The sequence below is a fragment of the Oncorhynchus clarkii genome, chromosome 3, assembly GCF_045791955.1.
Source record: "Oncorhynchus clarkii lewisi isolate Uvic-CL-2024 chromosome 3, UVic_Ocla_1.0, whole genome shotgun sequence".
Taxonomy (NCBI): domain Eukaryota; kingdom Metazoa; phylum Chordata; class Actinopteri; order Salmoniformes; family Salmonidae; genus Oncorhynchus; species Oncorhynchus clarkii.
In genome coordinates this window covers 90,393,658-90,410,513 of record NC_092149.1, presented here as the reverse complement: position 1 = coordinate 90,410,513, position 16,856 = coordinate 90,393,658, and the positions used below count along the sequence as shown (strand labels likewise).

The window sequence follows — 16,856 nt, the reverse complement described above, 5'->3', positions numbered from 1 at the left end:
TGTATCTACTTGACTACGCTATTTGGTCTACACTGAGTTTACAGAACATTAGGAACACCTGCTCTTTCCATGACATAGACTGACCAGGTGAATTCAGGTGAAAGCTATGATCCCTTGTTGATGTCACTTGTTAAATCCACTTCAATAAGTGTAGATGAAGGGGAGGAGACAGGTTAAAGAAGGATTTTTAAGCCTTGAGACAATTAAGACATGGATTGTGTATGTGTGCCATTCAGAGAGTGAATGAACGGGACAAAAGATTTAAGTGCCTTTTAACAGGCAATAGTAGGTGCCAGGCACACCGGTTTGTGTCAAGAACTGCAAAGCTGGTGTGTTTTTCACGCTCAACAGTTTCCTGTGTGTATCAAGAATGGTCCACCACCCAAAGGACATCCAGCCAACTTGACACAAATGTATGTTTTGTGATCTTATTTGACCTGTTATTCAGTGTGTGTGCCAGATCACTGACACCTACAGTATAATCAGAACACTGAGCATGAGAATTACCATTCTGGTAGTATTCTTGTATATTTGTTGCTTCGGCAAGTCAGTCTGTAAAAGACGTGTTTAGGATAGTGATAGTCCCCAAATTAGAAATGTGACTTAATATCATTGTGATTCATTTTGATACAGATGGCAACAATGTCAAATAAAAACTTTCAAGAGTTTAACACAAATTATCTGATTTTATTTAGTTAAATATCAATACAATTAAGTTTTAAATAATTATAAATGATTTATGAACAAACAGCGAAGTTTAAGTCTAGATGGTACTTTATCTTATAAGGAAGTAATTTTCATACAACAGTTGATTCAACTAATTACTAGAGTAAATATTAACAACGGCTAAAACAGATCTACAGTGCATAACAACAACAAAGAGTTATGTTGAAGTCCTCTACATATTTCTAGAAATAACCAAACAGGAAATGGAACTCATGTACAGTAACGTGGAAGAATCTGGAATGGCGCCCTATTGCCCTAGAACACTACATGGCCCTGGGCAAAAGTAGTGCACTATATAGGGAATAGGGTGCCATTTGAAGCATACATTAAGTTTTACAGTAAGATGTGCTAGAAGTTAAAGGAGAAAGGGAAGGAGTCCCCAGCCCCTGATCCCTTCTCTCTGCTGGTTGACGGTTGACCAGGACTCTTAGAGCTGAAGGGGAACTCAAATCCATCTTCTGACTTCTCCGACTCTGGCCGGGCAAACAGGAAGCCTTCAACAACATACATATTGCTATTACACAGAGGGAGAATCACATCAGGGTCTGTATTTATAAAATGTCTCCGATAAAGGATCAGTTTCCCCCTGTCCATTAATTTTCATTTTAAAGGCAAAACTGATCCTAGATCAGCACTGCAACTAAAAAATAATCACTTTTGAAAAGTATAATTGATTAATAGCAGACAGAATTTCCCACCTGATGGCGATCTGGATCCTGACGGTTTCTAAGATGACAAAAATAAAAAGGTAATAAATTAGCCAAGTTCCACATTATGTCTGATACTGACACGACAGAGAATAACATATAACAGAACATATAATGGTACCTTTTCACTGCTGAAATATGAGCTGCTGAAGGGGAAAGGAGGCTCCTACAACAAAACACAATGTTAGAGTTTAATATAAAGTTATTGATGGATGGGTCATCATTGTAAAAAGTGTTTTTGATGTTTCCTCACTTCCTCCTGGCCTGAGCCCAGTTCAAAGCCACAGTGGAAGCCAGAGAAGTCGGGGGTGGTGGGGCTAGGAGCTGAGCTCATGGAGAACAGGAAGCCTGGGGATTTCACTGTGGATCCGTCTAGCTGACAAGGTGACCCACTGTGGCTACTGCTGGAGATATTATATAAGACTCATTCATATACATAAGTAAGTAAGCATTTATATACAACTGGGAGGTCTGCATCTCAAATGGCACCCTTTCCCCTCCGTACAGTCGTGTCCAAACGTTTTGAGAATGACACAAATATTAATTTTCACAAAGTTTGCTGCTTCAGTGTCTTTAGATATTTTTGTCAGATGTTACTATGGATTACTGAAGTATAATTACAAGCATTTCATAAGGGTCAAAGGCTTTTATTAACAATTACATGAAGTTGATGCAAAGAGTCAATATTTGCAGTGTTGACCCTTCTTTTTCAAGACCTCTGCAATCCACCCTGGCATGCTGTCAATTAACTTCTGGGCCACATCCTGACTGATGGCAGCCCATTCTTGCATAATCAGTGCTTGGAGTTTGTCAGAATTTGTGGGGTTTTGTTTGTCCACCCGCCTCTTGAGGATTGACCACAAGTTCTCAATTAAGGTCTGGGGAGTTTCCTGGCCATGGACCCAAAATATCAATGTTTTGTTCCCCGAGCCACTTAGTTATCACTTTTGCCTTATGGCAAGGTGCTCCATCATGCTGGAAGAGGCATTGTTCGTAACCAAACCCTTCTTGGATGGTTGGGAGAAGTTGCTCTTGGAGGATGTGTTGGTACCATTCTTTATTCATGGCTGTGTTCTTAGGCAAAATTGTGAGTAAGCCCACTCCCTTTGCTGAGAAGCAACCCCACACATGAATGGTCTCAGGATGCTTTACTGTTGGCATGACACAGGACTGATGGTAGCGCTCACCTTGTCTTCTCCGGACAAGCTTTTTTCCGGATGCCCCAAACAATCGGAAAGGGGATTCATCAGAGAAAATTATTTTACTCCAGTCCTCAGCAGTCCAATCCCTGTACCTTTTGCAGAATATCAGTCTGTCCCTGATGTTTTTCCTGGAGAGAAGTGGCTTCTTTACAGCCCTTCTTGACACCAGGCCATCCTCCAAAAGTCTTCACTGTGCATGCAGATGCACTCACAGCTGCCTGCTGCCATTCCTGAGCAAGCTCTGTACTGGTGGTGCCCCGATCCCGCAGCTGAATCAACTTTAGGAGACGGTTCTGGCGCTGGCTGGACTTTCTTGGGCGCCCTGAAGCCGCCTTCACAACAATTGAACCGCTTTCCTTGAAGTTCTTGATGAAAGGTTGATTTAGGTGCAATCTTACTGGCAGCAATATCCTTGCCTGTGAAGCCCTTTTTGTGCAAAGCAATAATGACTGCACGTGTTTCCTTGCAGGTAACCATGGATGACAGAGGAAGAACAATGATTCCAAGCACCACCCTTCTTTTGAAGCTTCCAGTTTGTTATTCGAACTCAATCAGCATGACAGAGTGATCTCCAGCCTTGTCCTCGTCAACACTCACACCTGTGTTAAGGAGAGAAACACTGACATGATGTCAGCTGGTCCTTTTGTGGCAGGGCTGAAATGCAGTGGAAATGTTTTTTGGGGATTCAGTTCATTTACATGGCAAAGAGGGATTTTGCAATTAATTGCAATTAATCTGATCACTCTTCATAACATTCTGGAATATATGCAACTTGCCATCATACAAACTGAGGCAGCAGACTCAAAAATGTATATTTGTGTCATTCTCAAAACTTTTGGCCATGACTGTAGTGTACTACTTTTCACCAGAGCCCAGGGTGCACTACTTTTGACCTGGGCCCTGGGTGCCATCTCAGACCCAGCCTAGGTTAACATCTTTTAACTATGCATGTCTTACTTCAGGGAAAAGGTTGGGGTGCTGGACACAGCTTTCATTCTAGCAGGAGTCTGAGGAGAGAATGCTGCTCCCATCCCTTCATTCTCCTCCGCCTCAGTAATGAGGGGTGTAGGCTGTTCTTCTCCTCCCTCAGTCCCCCTCTCCTTCACCTCCTCCATCCCCACTGTACTGGAGGTGTTCAGACACTCCTTCTATGAAGAGTCAAACAGATGTTACATAGCATATTTACATTTGGAAAGTATTCAGACCCCTTCACTTTTTTGTTACGTTACAGCCTTATTCTAAAATAGATTAAATTGTTTTCCCCTCTCATCAATCTACACACAATACCCCATAATGACAAAGCAAAAAACTGTTTGTTTTTTTCATGTTTGCGAATTTATAAAAAAAATAAAAAACGAAATATCACAAGTCTTCTTGAGTATGACGTTACAAGCTTGGCACACCTGTATTTGTGGAGTTTCTCCCATTCTTCTCTGCAGATCCTCTCAAGCTCTGTCAGGTTGGATGGGGAGCGTTGCTACACAGCTATTTTCAGGACTCTCCAGAGATGTTTGATTGGCTTTAAGTCCGGGCTGTGGCTGGGCCACTCAGAGACTTGTCCTGAAGCCACTCCTCCGTTGTCTTGGCTGTGTGTTTAGTGTCGTTGTCCTTTTGAAAGGTGAAACTTTGCCTCATTCTGAGATCCTGAGGGCTCTGGAGCAGGTTTTCATCAAGGATCTCTCTGTACTTTGCTCAGTTCATCTTTCCCTCAAGCCTGACTAGTCTGCCTGCCACTGAAAAACATTTCCACAGCATGATGCTGCCACCACCATGCTTCACAGTAGGGATGGTGCCAGGTTTCCTCCAGACGTGACGCTTGTCTTTCAGGCCAAAGATTTCAATCTTGGTTTCATCAGATGAGAGAATGTTGTTTCTCATGGTCTGAGAGTGCTTTAGGTGACTTTTGGCTAACTCTAAGCGGGCTGTCATGTGCCTTTTACTGAGAAGTGGCTTCCATCTGGTCACTCTAGTATAAAGGCCTGATTGGTGGAGTGCTGCAGAGATGGTTGTCCTTCTGGAAAGTTCATCCCATGAGGAACTCTAGAGCTCTGTCAGAGTGACCATTAGGTTCTTGGTTAGCTCCATGTCCAAGGCCCTTCTCCTCTGATTGCTCAGTTTGGCTGGACGGCCAGCTCTAGGAAGAGTCTTGGTGGTTCCAAACTTCTTCCTTTTAAGAATGATGGAGGCCACTGTGTTTTGGTACCCTTCCCCATATCTGTGCTTCGACACAATCCTGTCTCAGAGCTCTACGGAGAATTCCTTTGACCTCATGGCTTGGTTTTTGCTCTGGCATGCACTATCAACTGTGGGACCTTATATAGACAGGTGTATGTCTTTCCAAATCATGTCCAATCAATTGAATTTAAGTTCAAGGATGATCAATGGAAACAGGATGGGCCTGAGCTCAATTTTGATAAATAAGGTATTTCTGTTTTTTATTTTTAATAGATTAGAAAACATTTCTAAAAACCTGCTTTTGCTTTGTCATTATGGGGTAGTGTGTGTATATTGATGAGGAAAACATCAAATTTAATCAATTTTAGAATAAGGCTGTAAGGTTACAAAATGTGGAAAAAGTGAAGGGGTCTGAATACTTTCAGAATGCACTGTATAACAAGAGCGTTACGTGGCCTCCTAAATGGCACTCTATTCCTTATATAGTGCACTACTTTTAACCAGAGCCTTGGGCACTGATCAAAAGTAGTGCAGAGTACACTTTAAGGGAATAGGGAGCCATTTGGGACGCACAACTGTATGCCGTATATAACAGAATCATGAATCTACAGCACAGTACTTCATCAGTGTCCTGTCACTGAATAGGTCTGTGTCCATGTTCTCTTCTAACTGATGCTGATGTTATTTGGAGTGTGATTTTACTGCAGTACCACGTTGTTGAATACTGATATTATTATATTCTAATAATAAAGAGCAGACCTGTTCCTCTAGTAAACTTCCCTCCTCCTGGTCTGAAGCGTGTATTCCATCTGGAGGACGGATTTAAAACATTTTACCACCAGAATCAATTTAAACTGGAAATGGGCCCAAAAAGTGAAAGCCCAGAAATGAAGCATTGAAGATCCTACCCATTGAAGATCCTAACCATTGAAGATCCTAACCATTGAAGATCCTACCCATTGAAGATCCTAACCATTGAAGATCCTACCCATTGAAGATCCTACCCATTGAAGATCCTACCCATTGAAGATCCTAACCATTGAAGATCCTAACCATTGAAGATCCTAACAATTGAAGATCCTAACCATTGAATATCCCAACCATTGAATATCCTACCCATTGAATATCCCAACCATTGAAGATCCTAACCATTCAAGATCCTAACCATTGAAGATCCTACCCATTGCCTCTGGGTATGACCACAGGTCACAGTGTGTGTCTTCTTGTGATGGAGGGTGAGCAACGGTCTTCTCTAGATGCTCTTCAATTCCCTCTCCGTGTTTCTCATGGCCATCCTGCAAAAGGACCAGAGGAGGATGACTGACCACTCTTGTCTAGACTGAACTGAGTCCCAGCATCCAGGCTAAAGATACCTTAGGCTTGGAGAGATGGGAGGAGGAGAGAGAGACTTGGGAGAGATAGGAGGTTGGAGATAGCTACCTGGGAGAAATGGAAGGAGGAAAAAGATAGATACCTGGAAGAGATGGGAGGAGGATGAGAGAGATAGATACCTGGGAGAGATAGGAGGAAGATGAGAGAGATAGATACCTGGGAGAGATGGAGGGAGGAGGAGAGATATATATACCTGGGAAACATGGAGGGAGGAGATGTCTAGTGGAGACTGATGGTCATCCTCAGTCTGAGCCGATGACTGTCTGTGAGACTCTGCTGCCGTCAATAGACCAGAGATGCTGGACAGAAAAGTTGAGAACTGCTCACCTTATCTGACACACTTTCAGAGGCAATAAGGACACTCCTGACCTATAAAACCACTCATCAAAATCTAGAACTGACCCTTAACTTAACCCTAACCAATTCTGAAATTAAATATCTGGGGTGAGCTCTTTTACCATATGATACTCCAAATATTGCAATACCTGATATAATCATTTTGGGCTGGTAATGACTATATCATTCCAGACTACAATAGTTAATATTTTATACGATATTATAATCACATTCTCATTAAATAATCTTTGTGTGGTGAAAAAATAAGGCTTAGTTAATTTATTTAGACTTCATTTACCATATTGATACAGCCTAACAAATAAAACTGTTCAAGTAAAGTATGGTCTTGAACATCACAATATACCTTCTTGCACTTCCCGACATATTGTCAATGTCAAATATCACCATATTCAATTTCATCATTTATCGGCTCAACCATAATCGTTTTGCATGTCAGTAAGTTTCGGTTGACATTAACTGTGCAAAAGGATACCTTTCCAATGGGTTTTCGATGGACAATGTTTGACCTGAGGGAAGAAAGAAATAAGCTTGTACTTCTTTGTACTGTACATCAAACCAAAGACACAGGAAATTCAGTGGACTAAAACGTGTTAGTTACCTAGTAGAGGATATTGGTTACCATTTGGTTACCATTTGGTTACCGAGTACAGTGTTTCTGACTTGCCTAGTTAAATACATTTTTAAAAATCCAGTTTCCCAACTCCAGTCCTCCGGTACAGCCAGCAGCACACCGGGCAAAGTCACCTGATTGGGGTTTGGGGCGGCAGGTAGCCTAGTGGTTAGAGCATTGGGCCAGTAACCGAAAGGTTGCAAGATCGAATCCCCAAGCTGACAAGGTAAAAATCTGTCGTTCTGCCCCTGAACAAGGCTGTCATTGTAAATAAGAATTTGTTCTTAACTGACTTGCTTAGTTAAATAAAGATGAAATCCAGGGCTTGATGACTGGTTGACAAGTTGCGTCAGGTGTGTTTACTGTAAGGAATCATTGTCCTAGTAGTTACCTAGTAGATCCTGCAGAGCCTTCTCTTTGGCTGTTATCTGGTCCTCACAAGCTTTGATCCTGCTTTCCAGCTCTTCTTTTCCTGACTGAATCATCAGCAGCTGCTTGGCCAGAGGGTTCTGGCAGTAACTCTCTTTGTGCTGCTGGAAAACCTTCCTGTAGCGCTCTATTCTCTCCTGGTACACTTTCCTACAGCAGACACATTGGAGGCCTAAGTATAGCTGATTCAGTGTTACGGGTTGTCTAATAATTCTGTGCTTTTTCACTGTAAATGACCATGATGTAAATGTCAAGACAAAATGTAGGCCTACATGTCTTGATTACAGTTGTCTCGCCTCCTCTCCAATTCAGCCTGCAGCGTCTTCTCATACTGCAGCAGGAGGCCGTTAGTTCCCTTTAGACTGCAAGAGAGGGGGTACCATGATACAATAATTCACAGCAGGGCCTGCATTCACAAAGTGTCTCAGAGTGCTGTCCAGGATCACGTCCCCCCGTCTATATAATGATATTAATTATCATCTACTGTAGAGGGTAAAACTGATCCTAGATCAGCACTGCTACTCTGATATGTTTTGTGAATGCAATCCAAAGCTAGGGCAGACCTGGCTGTAAATGGGTCTTTCTATATAATAGGGTACCAAACTACACTACATGCCTGGTTGTACATGGATCTTTATATAAACTAGAGTACCAACCTACACTACAGGCCTGGCTGTACATGGGTCTTTCTATAAACTAGGGTACCAACCTACACTACATGACCAGAAGTATGTGGACACCTGCTCGTCGAACATCTAATTCCATTCAGCCAAAAGAGCATTAGTGAGGTTGGGCACTGATGTTGGGCGGTTAGGCCTGGCTAACAGTCGGCGTTCCAAATCATCCTAAAGGTGTTCGATGGGGTTGAGGTCAGGGCTCTGTGCAGGCAAGTCAAGTTATTCCACACTGATCACTGATCTTGACAAACCATTTCTGTATGGACCTCGCTTTGTGCGGGGGAATTGTCATGCTGAAACAGGAAAGGGCCTTGCCAAAAGTGTTGCTACAAATTTGGAAGCACAGTCTAGAATATAATTATATGCTGTAGCATTAAGATTTCCCTCCACTGGAACTAAGAGACTTAGCCCAAACCATGAAAAAGAGCCACAAACCATTATTCCTCCTCCATCTAACTTTACAGTTGACAATATGCATTAGGGCATGTAGCGTTCTCCTGGCATCCGGCAAACCCAGATTTGTCCGCCGGACTGCCAGATGGTGAAGCGTGATTCATCACAGTACGCGTTTCTACTGCTGAGTCCAATGGCGACGAGCTTTACACCACTCCACACGACACTTGGCATTGAGCATGGTGATCTTAGGCTTGTGTGTGGCTGCTTGTCCACGGAAACCCATGGTGATCTTAGGCTTGTGTGTGGCTGCTTGTCCACGGAAACCCATTTCATGAAGCTCCTAACGAACAGTTATTATGCTGACGTTGCTTCAAGAGGCAGTTTGGAACTTGGTAGTGAGTGTTGCAACCGAAGACAGATGCGCTACATACTTCAGCACTCGGCGGTCCCGTTCTGTGAGCTTTTATGGCCTACCAGCCAAGACAACACAAGAGTGGGTTTGTGACAAGTCTCAATGTCTTTGAGTGGCCCAGCCAGAGCCTGGACTTGAACCCGATCGAACATCTCTGGAGAGACCTGAAAATGGCTGCTCAGCAACGCTCCCCATCCAACCTGACAGAGCTTGAGAGGATCTGCAGAGAAGAATGGGAGAAACTCACCAAATACAGGTGTGCCAAGCTTGTAGTGTCATACCCAAGAAGACTGGAGGCTGTAATCACTGCCAAAGGTGCATCAACAAAGTACTGAGTAAAGAGTCTGAATACTTATGTAAATGTGATATTTCCGTTTTGTACATTTTTATTAATTTGCATAAAATTCTAAAAACCTGTTTTTGTTTTTTCATTATTGGTATTGTATGCAGATTAATGAGGGGAAACAATTATTTAATCCATTTTAGAATAAGGCTGTACCGTAACAAAATGTGGAAATTCAAGGGGTCTGAATACTTCCCGAATGTCGCCACTTTCGTTTGTTTCCCACTGCTTCAATTGAAAGGTTTTTACCTTCTATTGAGGGGGAGGGGGTTCTATATCCTTATTCTTAAAGTGGTAATGGTCTACCTTCTATTGAGGGGGAGGAGGGGGTTCTATATCCTTATTCTTAAAGTGGTAATGGCCCTACCTTCTATTGAGGGGGAGGGGGTTCTATATCCTTATTCTTAAAGTGGTAATGGTCTACCTTCTATTGAGGGGGCTCTATATCCTTATTCTTAAAGTGGTAATGGTCCAGCTTCTATTGAGGGGGCTCTATATCCTTATTCTTAAAGTGGTAATGGTCTACCTTCTATTGAGGGGGAGGGGGTTCTATATCCTTATTCTTAAAGTAGTAATGGTCTACCTTCTATTGAGGGGGAGGGTGTTCTATATCCTTATTCTTAAAGTGGTAATGGCCTACCTTCTATTAAGGGGGAGGGGATTCTATATCCTTATTCTTAAAGTGGTAATGGTCTACCTTCTATTGAGGGGGCTCTATATCCTTATTCTTAAAGTGGTAATGGTCTACCTTCTATTGAGGGGGAGGGGATTCTATATCCTTATTCTTAAAGTGGTAATGGTCTACCTTCTATTGAGGGGGCTCTATATCCTTATTCTTAAAGTGGTAATGGCCTACCTTCTATTGAGGGGGAGGGGATTCTATATCCTTATTCTTAAAGTGGTAATGGTCTACCTTCTATTGAGGGGGAGGGGATTCTATATCCTTATTCTTAAAGTGGTAATGGTCTACCTTCTATTGAGGGGGCTCTATATCCTTATTCTTAAAGTGGTAATGGTCTACCTTCTATTGAGGGGGAGGGGATTCTATATCCTTATTCTTAAAGTGGTAATGGCCTACCTTCTATTGAGGGGGCTCTATATCCTTATTCTTAAAGTGGTAATGGCCTACCTTCTATTGAGGGGGAGGGGATTCTATATCCTTATTCTTAAAGTGGTAATGGTCTACCTTCTATTGAGGGGGCTCTATATCCTTATTCTTAAAGTGGTAATGGTCTACCTTCTATTGAGGGGGTTCTATATCCTTATTATTAAAGTGGTAATGGCCCTACCTTCTATTGAGGGGGAGGGGGTTCTATATCCTTATTCTTAAAGTGGTAATGGTCTACCTTCTATTGAGGGGGTTCTATATCCTTATTCTTAAAGTGGTAATGGCCTACCTTCTATTGAGGGGGCTCTATATCCTTATTCTCAAAGTGGTAATGGTCCTACTATTGACGAGGAGGAGGGGGTTCTAAATTATTATGTACAGTTGTTAAACAACTGATTGTACAACATTGAGGTCCTTGAAAATTATAATGAAGTACTTAAAAAAGTCATTGAAAGTCCTTGAATTTGACTTGATGAACCCTGCTTAAAGTATGTATAGTTATGGGCATATATTCACTTGCATTCCTCTAGTCTAAGTACACATGTGGAACTGCATGAAAACCTTTCTATTTTTGTTTCAAACCATTTTGAAATGTTGATTCCAATGTCACACAATGGCCCCATTATTTATACCCACCTACAAAAAACACAACAAACTTTTGCTTTACCTTTTCGTATTGCCTTTGAGATGCTTCACAATGTTCTGCTTATGATGAGATTCCTCCTCGAGCTTCCTGATGTTTTTCTGGATCCCTATGACGTAGGATTTCTTCTCAGCAACATTGGCTTTGCCGACTGGTGAGAAAATAAAATAAACTGATTAATGAACACCACACAGCTAAAACATAAGACAACCACAACAGAAATTGTTACCTATGGCCTGCCCTTGATATGATGTTATTAAAGGCCTGAGAGACTGTAGGATTGTCCCACTTCTTTTTTGTTTCATCAAGTTTTTCAATTCATAGGTACAGAGTAAAGGAAACCTGGAACCATCCCTATGGTGAAGCATGGTGGTGGCAGCATCATGCTTTGGGGATGTTTTTCAGTGGCAGGGAGACTAGTCAGGATTGAGGGAAAGATGAACGGAGCAAAGTACAAATAGATCATTGATGAAAACCTGATCCAAAGAGCTCAGGATCTCAGAATGAGGGAGAAGGTTCACCTTCCAACAGGACAATGACCTTAAGCACACTGCCAAGACAACGCAAGAGTGACTTCGTGACAAGTCTCAATGTCCTTGAGTGGCCCAGCCAGTGCCCGGACTTGAACCCGATCAAACATCTCTGGAGAGACCTGAAAATAGCTGTGCAGAGCTACCCCATCCAACCTGACAGAGCTTTAGAGGATCTGCAGAGAAGAATGGGAGAAACTCCCCAAATACAGGTGTGCCAAGCTTGTAGCGTCATACCCAAGAAGACTTGAGGCTGTAATCGCTGCCAAGGGGAGCACCCCCCTATCCACATCGACGGGACAGTAGTGGAGAGGGTAGTACGTTTTAAGTTCCTCGGCGTACACATCACAGACAAACTGAATTGGTCCACCCACACAGACAGCGTGGTGAAGAAGGCGCAGCAGCACCTCTTCAACCTCAGGAGGCTGAAGAAATTTGGCTTGTCACCAGATACACAATTGAGAGCATCCTGTCAGGCTGTATCACCGCCTGGTACGGCAACTGCTCCGCCCACAACCGTAAGGCTCTCCAGAAGGTAGTGAGGTCTGCCCAATGCATCACCGGGGGCAAACTACCTGCCCTCCAGGACACCTACAGCACCCGATGTCCCAGGAAGGCCATAAAGATCATCAAGGACAACAACCACCCGAGCCACTGCCTGTTCACCCCTCTATCATCCAGAAGGCGAGGTCAGTACAGGTGCATCAAAGCAGGGACCGAGAGACTGAAAAACAGCTTCTATCTCAAGGCCATCAGATTGTTAAACAGCCATCACTAACATTGAGTAGCTGCTGCCAACATACTGACTCAACTCCAGCCACTTTAATCATGGAAAAATTGATGTAAAAAATGTATCACTAGCCACTTTAAACAATGCCACTTAATATAATGTTTACATACCCTACATTACTCATCTCATATGTATATACTGTACTCTATACTATCTACTGCATCTTGCCTATGCCGTTCTGTACCATCACTCATTCATATCTTTATGTACATATTCTTTATCCCTTTACACTTGTGTGTATAAGGTAGTTGTTGTGAAATTGTTAGGTTAGATTACTCGTTGGTTATTACTGCATTGTCGGAACTAGAAGCACAAGCATTTCGCTACACTCGCATTAACATCTGCTAACCATGTGTATGTGACAAATAAAATTTGATTTGATTTCACTTTGGTGCGAAAAGTGCAAATAAATCCCAGAACAACAGCAAAGGACCTTGTGAAGATGCTGGAGGAAACAGGTACAAAAGTATCTATATTCATAGTAAAACGAGTCCTATATCGACATAACCTGAAAGGCCGCTCTGCAAGGAAGAAGCCATTGCTCCAAAACCGCCATAAAAAAAACAGACTACAGTTTGCGACTGCACATGGGGAAAAAAGATCGTACATAATGACTATCGTACTATGTTTTGAGGAAAAGGGGAGAAGCTTGCAAGCCGAAGAACACCATCCCAACCGTGAAGAACGGGGGTGGCAGCATCATGTTGTGGTTGTGCTTTACTGCAGGATGGGCCGGTGCACTTCACAAAATAGATGGTATCATGAGGTAGGAAAATTATGTGGATATATTGAAGCAACATCTCAAGACATCAGTCAAGAAGTTCAAGCTTGGTCGCAAATGGGTCTCCCAAATGGACAATGACCCCAAGCATATTTCCAACGTTGTGGCAAAATGGCTTAAGGACAAAAAGTCAAGGTATTGGAGTGGGCATCACTCACTTGAGGTCCTGACCTCAATCCTATAGAAGATTTGTGGGCAGAACTGAAAAGGCATGTGAGAGCAAAAAGGCCTACAAACCTGACTCAGTTACCTCAGCTCTGTCAGGAGGCCTACAAACCTGACTCAGTTACACCAGCTCTGTCAGGAGGCCTACAAACCTGACTCAGTTACCCCAGCTCTGTCAGGATGCCTACACACCTGACTCAGTTACCCAGCTCTGTCAGGAGGCCTACAAACCTGACTCAGTTACCCCAGCTCTGTCAGGAGGCCTACAAACCTGACTCAGTTACCCCAGCTCTGTCAGGAGGCCTACAAACCTGACTCAGTTACACCAGCTCTGTCAGGAGGCCTACAAACCTGACTCAGTTACCCCAGCTCTGTCAGGAGGCCTACAAACCTGACTCAGTTACCCCAGCTCTGTCAGGAGGCCTACAAACCTGACTCAGTTACCCCAGCTCTGTCAGGAGGCCTACAAACCTGACTCAGTTACACCAGCTCTGTCAGGAGGCCTACAAACCTGACTCAGATACACCAGCTCTGTCAGGAGGCCTACAAACCTGACTCAGTTACCCCAGCTCTGTCAGGAGGCCTACAAACCTGACTCAGTTACACCAGCTCTGTCAGGAGGCCTACAAACCTGACTCAGATACACCAGCTCTGTCAGGAGGCCTACAAACCTGACTCAGATACACCAGCTCTGTCAGGAGGGATGGGCCAAAATTCACCAACTTATTGTGGGAAGCTTGTGGAAGGCTACCTGAAACATTTGACCCAGGTTAAATAATTTAAAGGCAATGCTACTAAATACTAATTGAGTTTATGTAAACTTCTGACCCACTGGGAATGTGATGAAAGAAATAAAAGCTGAAAGAAATAATTATCTCTACTATTATTCTGACATTCCACATTCTTAAAATAAAGTGGTGATCCTAACTGACCTAAGAAAGGGAATTTTTTACTAGGATTAAATGTCAGGAATTGTGAAACACTGAGTTTAAATGTATTTGGCTAAGGTGTATGTAAACTTCCGACTTCAACTGTAGCTCAGTATTTTAATGATTTATTCTACAGTCATTATTGCTCATATTTTTTAAGGGGGTCAATAATTTGGGACCCCATTGTATGAATATTTTAAAAACTACCACCCCGCACTCCGAAATCTGAATATATTTAAAATCTCTTGTGAAATAAAAACAGATACATAAATATACCTTACATAGTACATCTATTAAACAATACATCACAATACATACATCAGAAATAGTTACAAATGATAGAGATCCGTTCATGGATGTACAGGTCTGTTGGATAAAAGTTCTGAAATGTTCGCTGCTGCTTTTTTCCCAGGTGTCCAGGGTGGACACCCTGGCCCTGTGAATCCTTGCCGTGGACAGTTCCATAAGGACAATTTCCTGAAATGTGAGCAGCCATTGCTGCAATGGTAACTGATGAGGTGGAAACCACCTTCATTCAATACTTTTACTTGGCAGCTGTGGTTCCTGCCAACCACATCTCCATTGGCATTCTGTCAAGTGCAATTCAGTAATCACAAAGCAAAATCACTATTGGATGTAATGACAATATTTGGTCTATAAGTACAGAGATTATATCATTGACATTCCCCCCAGAATTCAACCACCCCCCGGGGCATTATAGCACATACTGAATAGTACCATGGTCCCCTGTGGAGCAGAATTCACATAAAAGTGATGGACTAACGTTATCCCACTTCTGACACCAATGTAGCTGTTAACAGCTGGAGCGGGGCTTGAATCTGTCACCATGAGATAGCCAGTCACCCCATATCGCTAGCTGCCTTCTGTGAGGCGACACCATCACTTACTTTGAATCTGTTGATTGATCTGATCCCTCTTCTGAGCAATGTCCCTGGTTTGCAGAGCTATAAATCAGCAAAGAAAAGCAACCAGTTAGCCATTGAACTCTGGCTATGGTTAGGGTATAGTGGAATAAAGGTCAAAGTTGAAAACATACCTAGCTGGAGAAGTAAGCTGTCCATACTGCCCAGGGAATCATGGTCATCCATTTCAATAGGTCTCACAAACAGGGGCGGTCAAACGGTTAACAGTTAGCAAGCTGTTAGCTAGCTAGCATTACATACACCTTTATTAAGCAAGGTGCAGCAGTAAAACAAAGAATTAAAACGTTTTTGGCAGGCAAAAAACGAAACTACAGCTCACTTTCAACACAAACGTTTAGGCTACAAATCATTTAAAAAATATATATATGTATTTTAAATCTTGGCTATAGCTGACTGACTGACTGACTGACTTGACGCGCTAGCGAACTAAGCGTTACGTCAGTTACCATCTGCGTCGACTGCGTTGTTAAGGCGACCACGCGCGCGCGGCTGTCCGTCTTCAACTCCAGCGCAGCGCTTTGGCGCCATCTACCACCGGAACCTGCAAGCGGGACCTGCAACCGGAACCTATTCATTAATCGAATGGTTGTCCTTTTTCTCTTTTATAGGTACAGCTGGTGGCGACAAAACACTTTACATTCTTATTGTCAAACCTTGACGCGCTGGTTGAAACGTGCCAATGCGGGGTAGTGGGAGGAAGGAGGGAAGCAGAAGTGTCGTTTGAAGTTGAAAGCACTTCGAGTACAGTTAGCGAGAAAGATGAGTGAAGTGACTACAGTGAAGTCCAATAATATAAATTATTGCGTCGAAATTATCGACGCATGAAGTGGACAGCTTAGATTTTCAGAGCAGGGCACCGGTAAAAAGGTGTTATCGCTGCCGTCCCGATGGACATTGATAATCAATATCTTAGGTAAGAAATTCCAGGAGTAGTTAATGCACGTGACTTGACCCGTAAGGAGAATGGGGAAAAGGATCCAAGTTGATCTGTATTGTTGATGTTTAATGTGTATTTATCACCCTCTGTAAAGTTGGGATATATAAGATATGCTGTAAGAGCATTTGTGCAAAACCTGATCTAATGCAAAGAAGTGTAATAATTTGTCCATGTGCCAAGTCTTTGCAGACGGTAGGAATGTGTTATTTTAGAGTCCGTGAATGTAAAATGTTTCAACTGTGGTCGGGATCATATTCCTGAATTCCCAGAGTGCCCTGTTAGAGTGAAAGAGGTTGCATGTCAAGGATCAGGGCTGTACAGCAAATCTCCTATGTGGAGGTGTTGGAGTGGCAACAGTTTTGAAGAAGACATGGTGGCGGATACAACACAACAAGTTGCAAATGTTGTGAAGAAGGTGGATTTTGTAGCATTTATAGCCACAGTTATTAATTGTATTGTACATGTTTCTAAGAAGCTGGACATCATATCTGCATCCGAAACGCAGGATTATTTAGTTTAATTAACATTTCGTTATTGATAGTTTATGGAATCTATTATTATATTTTTCAGCATTTTTACCTTTTCGGATCTTTATTATCCACC

The 16,856-nt window shown here is 42.7% G+C and overlaps 1 protein-coding gene across 1 annotated transcript; it reads right to left on the bottom strand.

The window, feature by feature from the left end:
• Positions 1-666: 666 nt before the first annotated feature.
• LOC139406208 (protein SIX6OS1) lies at positions 667-15,816 on the bottom strand. Its single transcript, XM_071148714.1, has 14 exons — positions 15,430-15,816; positions 15,281-15,337; positions 11,202-11,328; positions 7,871-7,960; positions 7,561-7,748; positions 7,032-7,065; positions 6,396-6,501; positions 5,991-6,105; positions 5,570-5,619; positions 3,593-3,783; positions 1,687-1,837; positions 1,555-1,599; positions 1,425-1,452; positions 667-1,220 (listed from the first exon to the last, which is right to left on the bottom strand). The coding sequence occupies exons 1-14, from the start codon at positions 15,479-15,481 to the stop codon at positions 1,075-1,077; spliced, it is 1,380 nt and encodes a 459-aa protein (XP_071004815.1). The 5' UTR covers positions 15,482-15,816; the 3' UTR covers positions 667-1,074.
• Between the last annotated feature and the right edge of the window lie 1,040 nt (positions 15,817-16,856).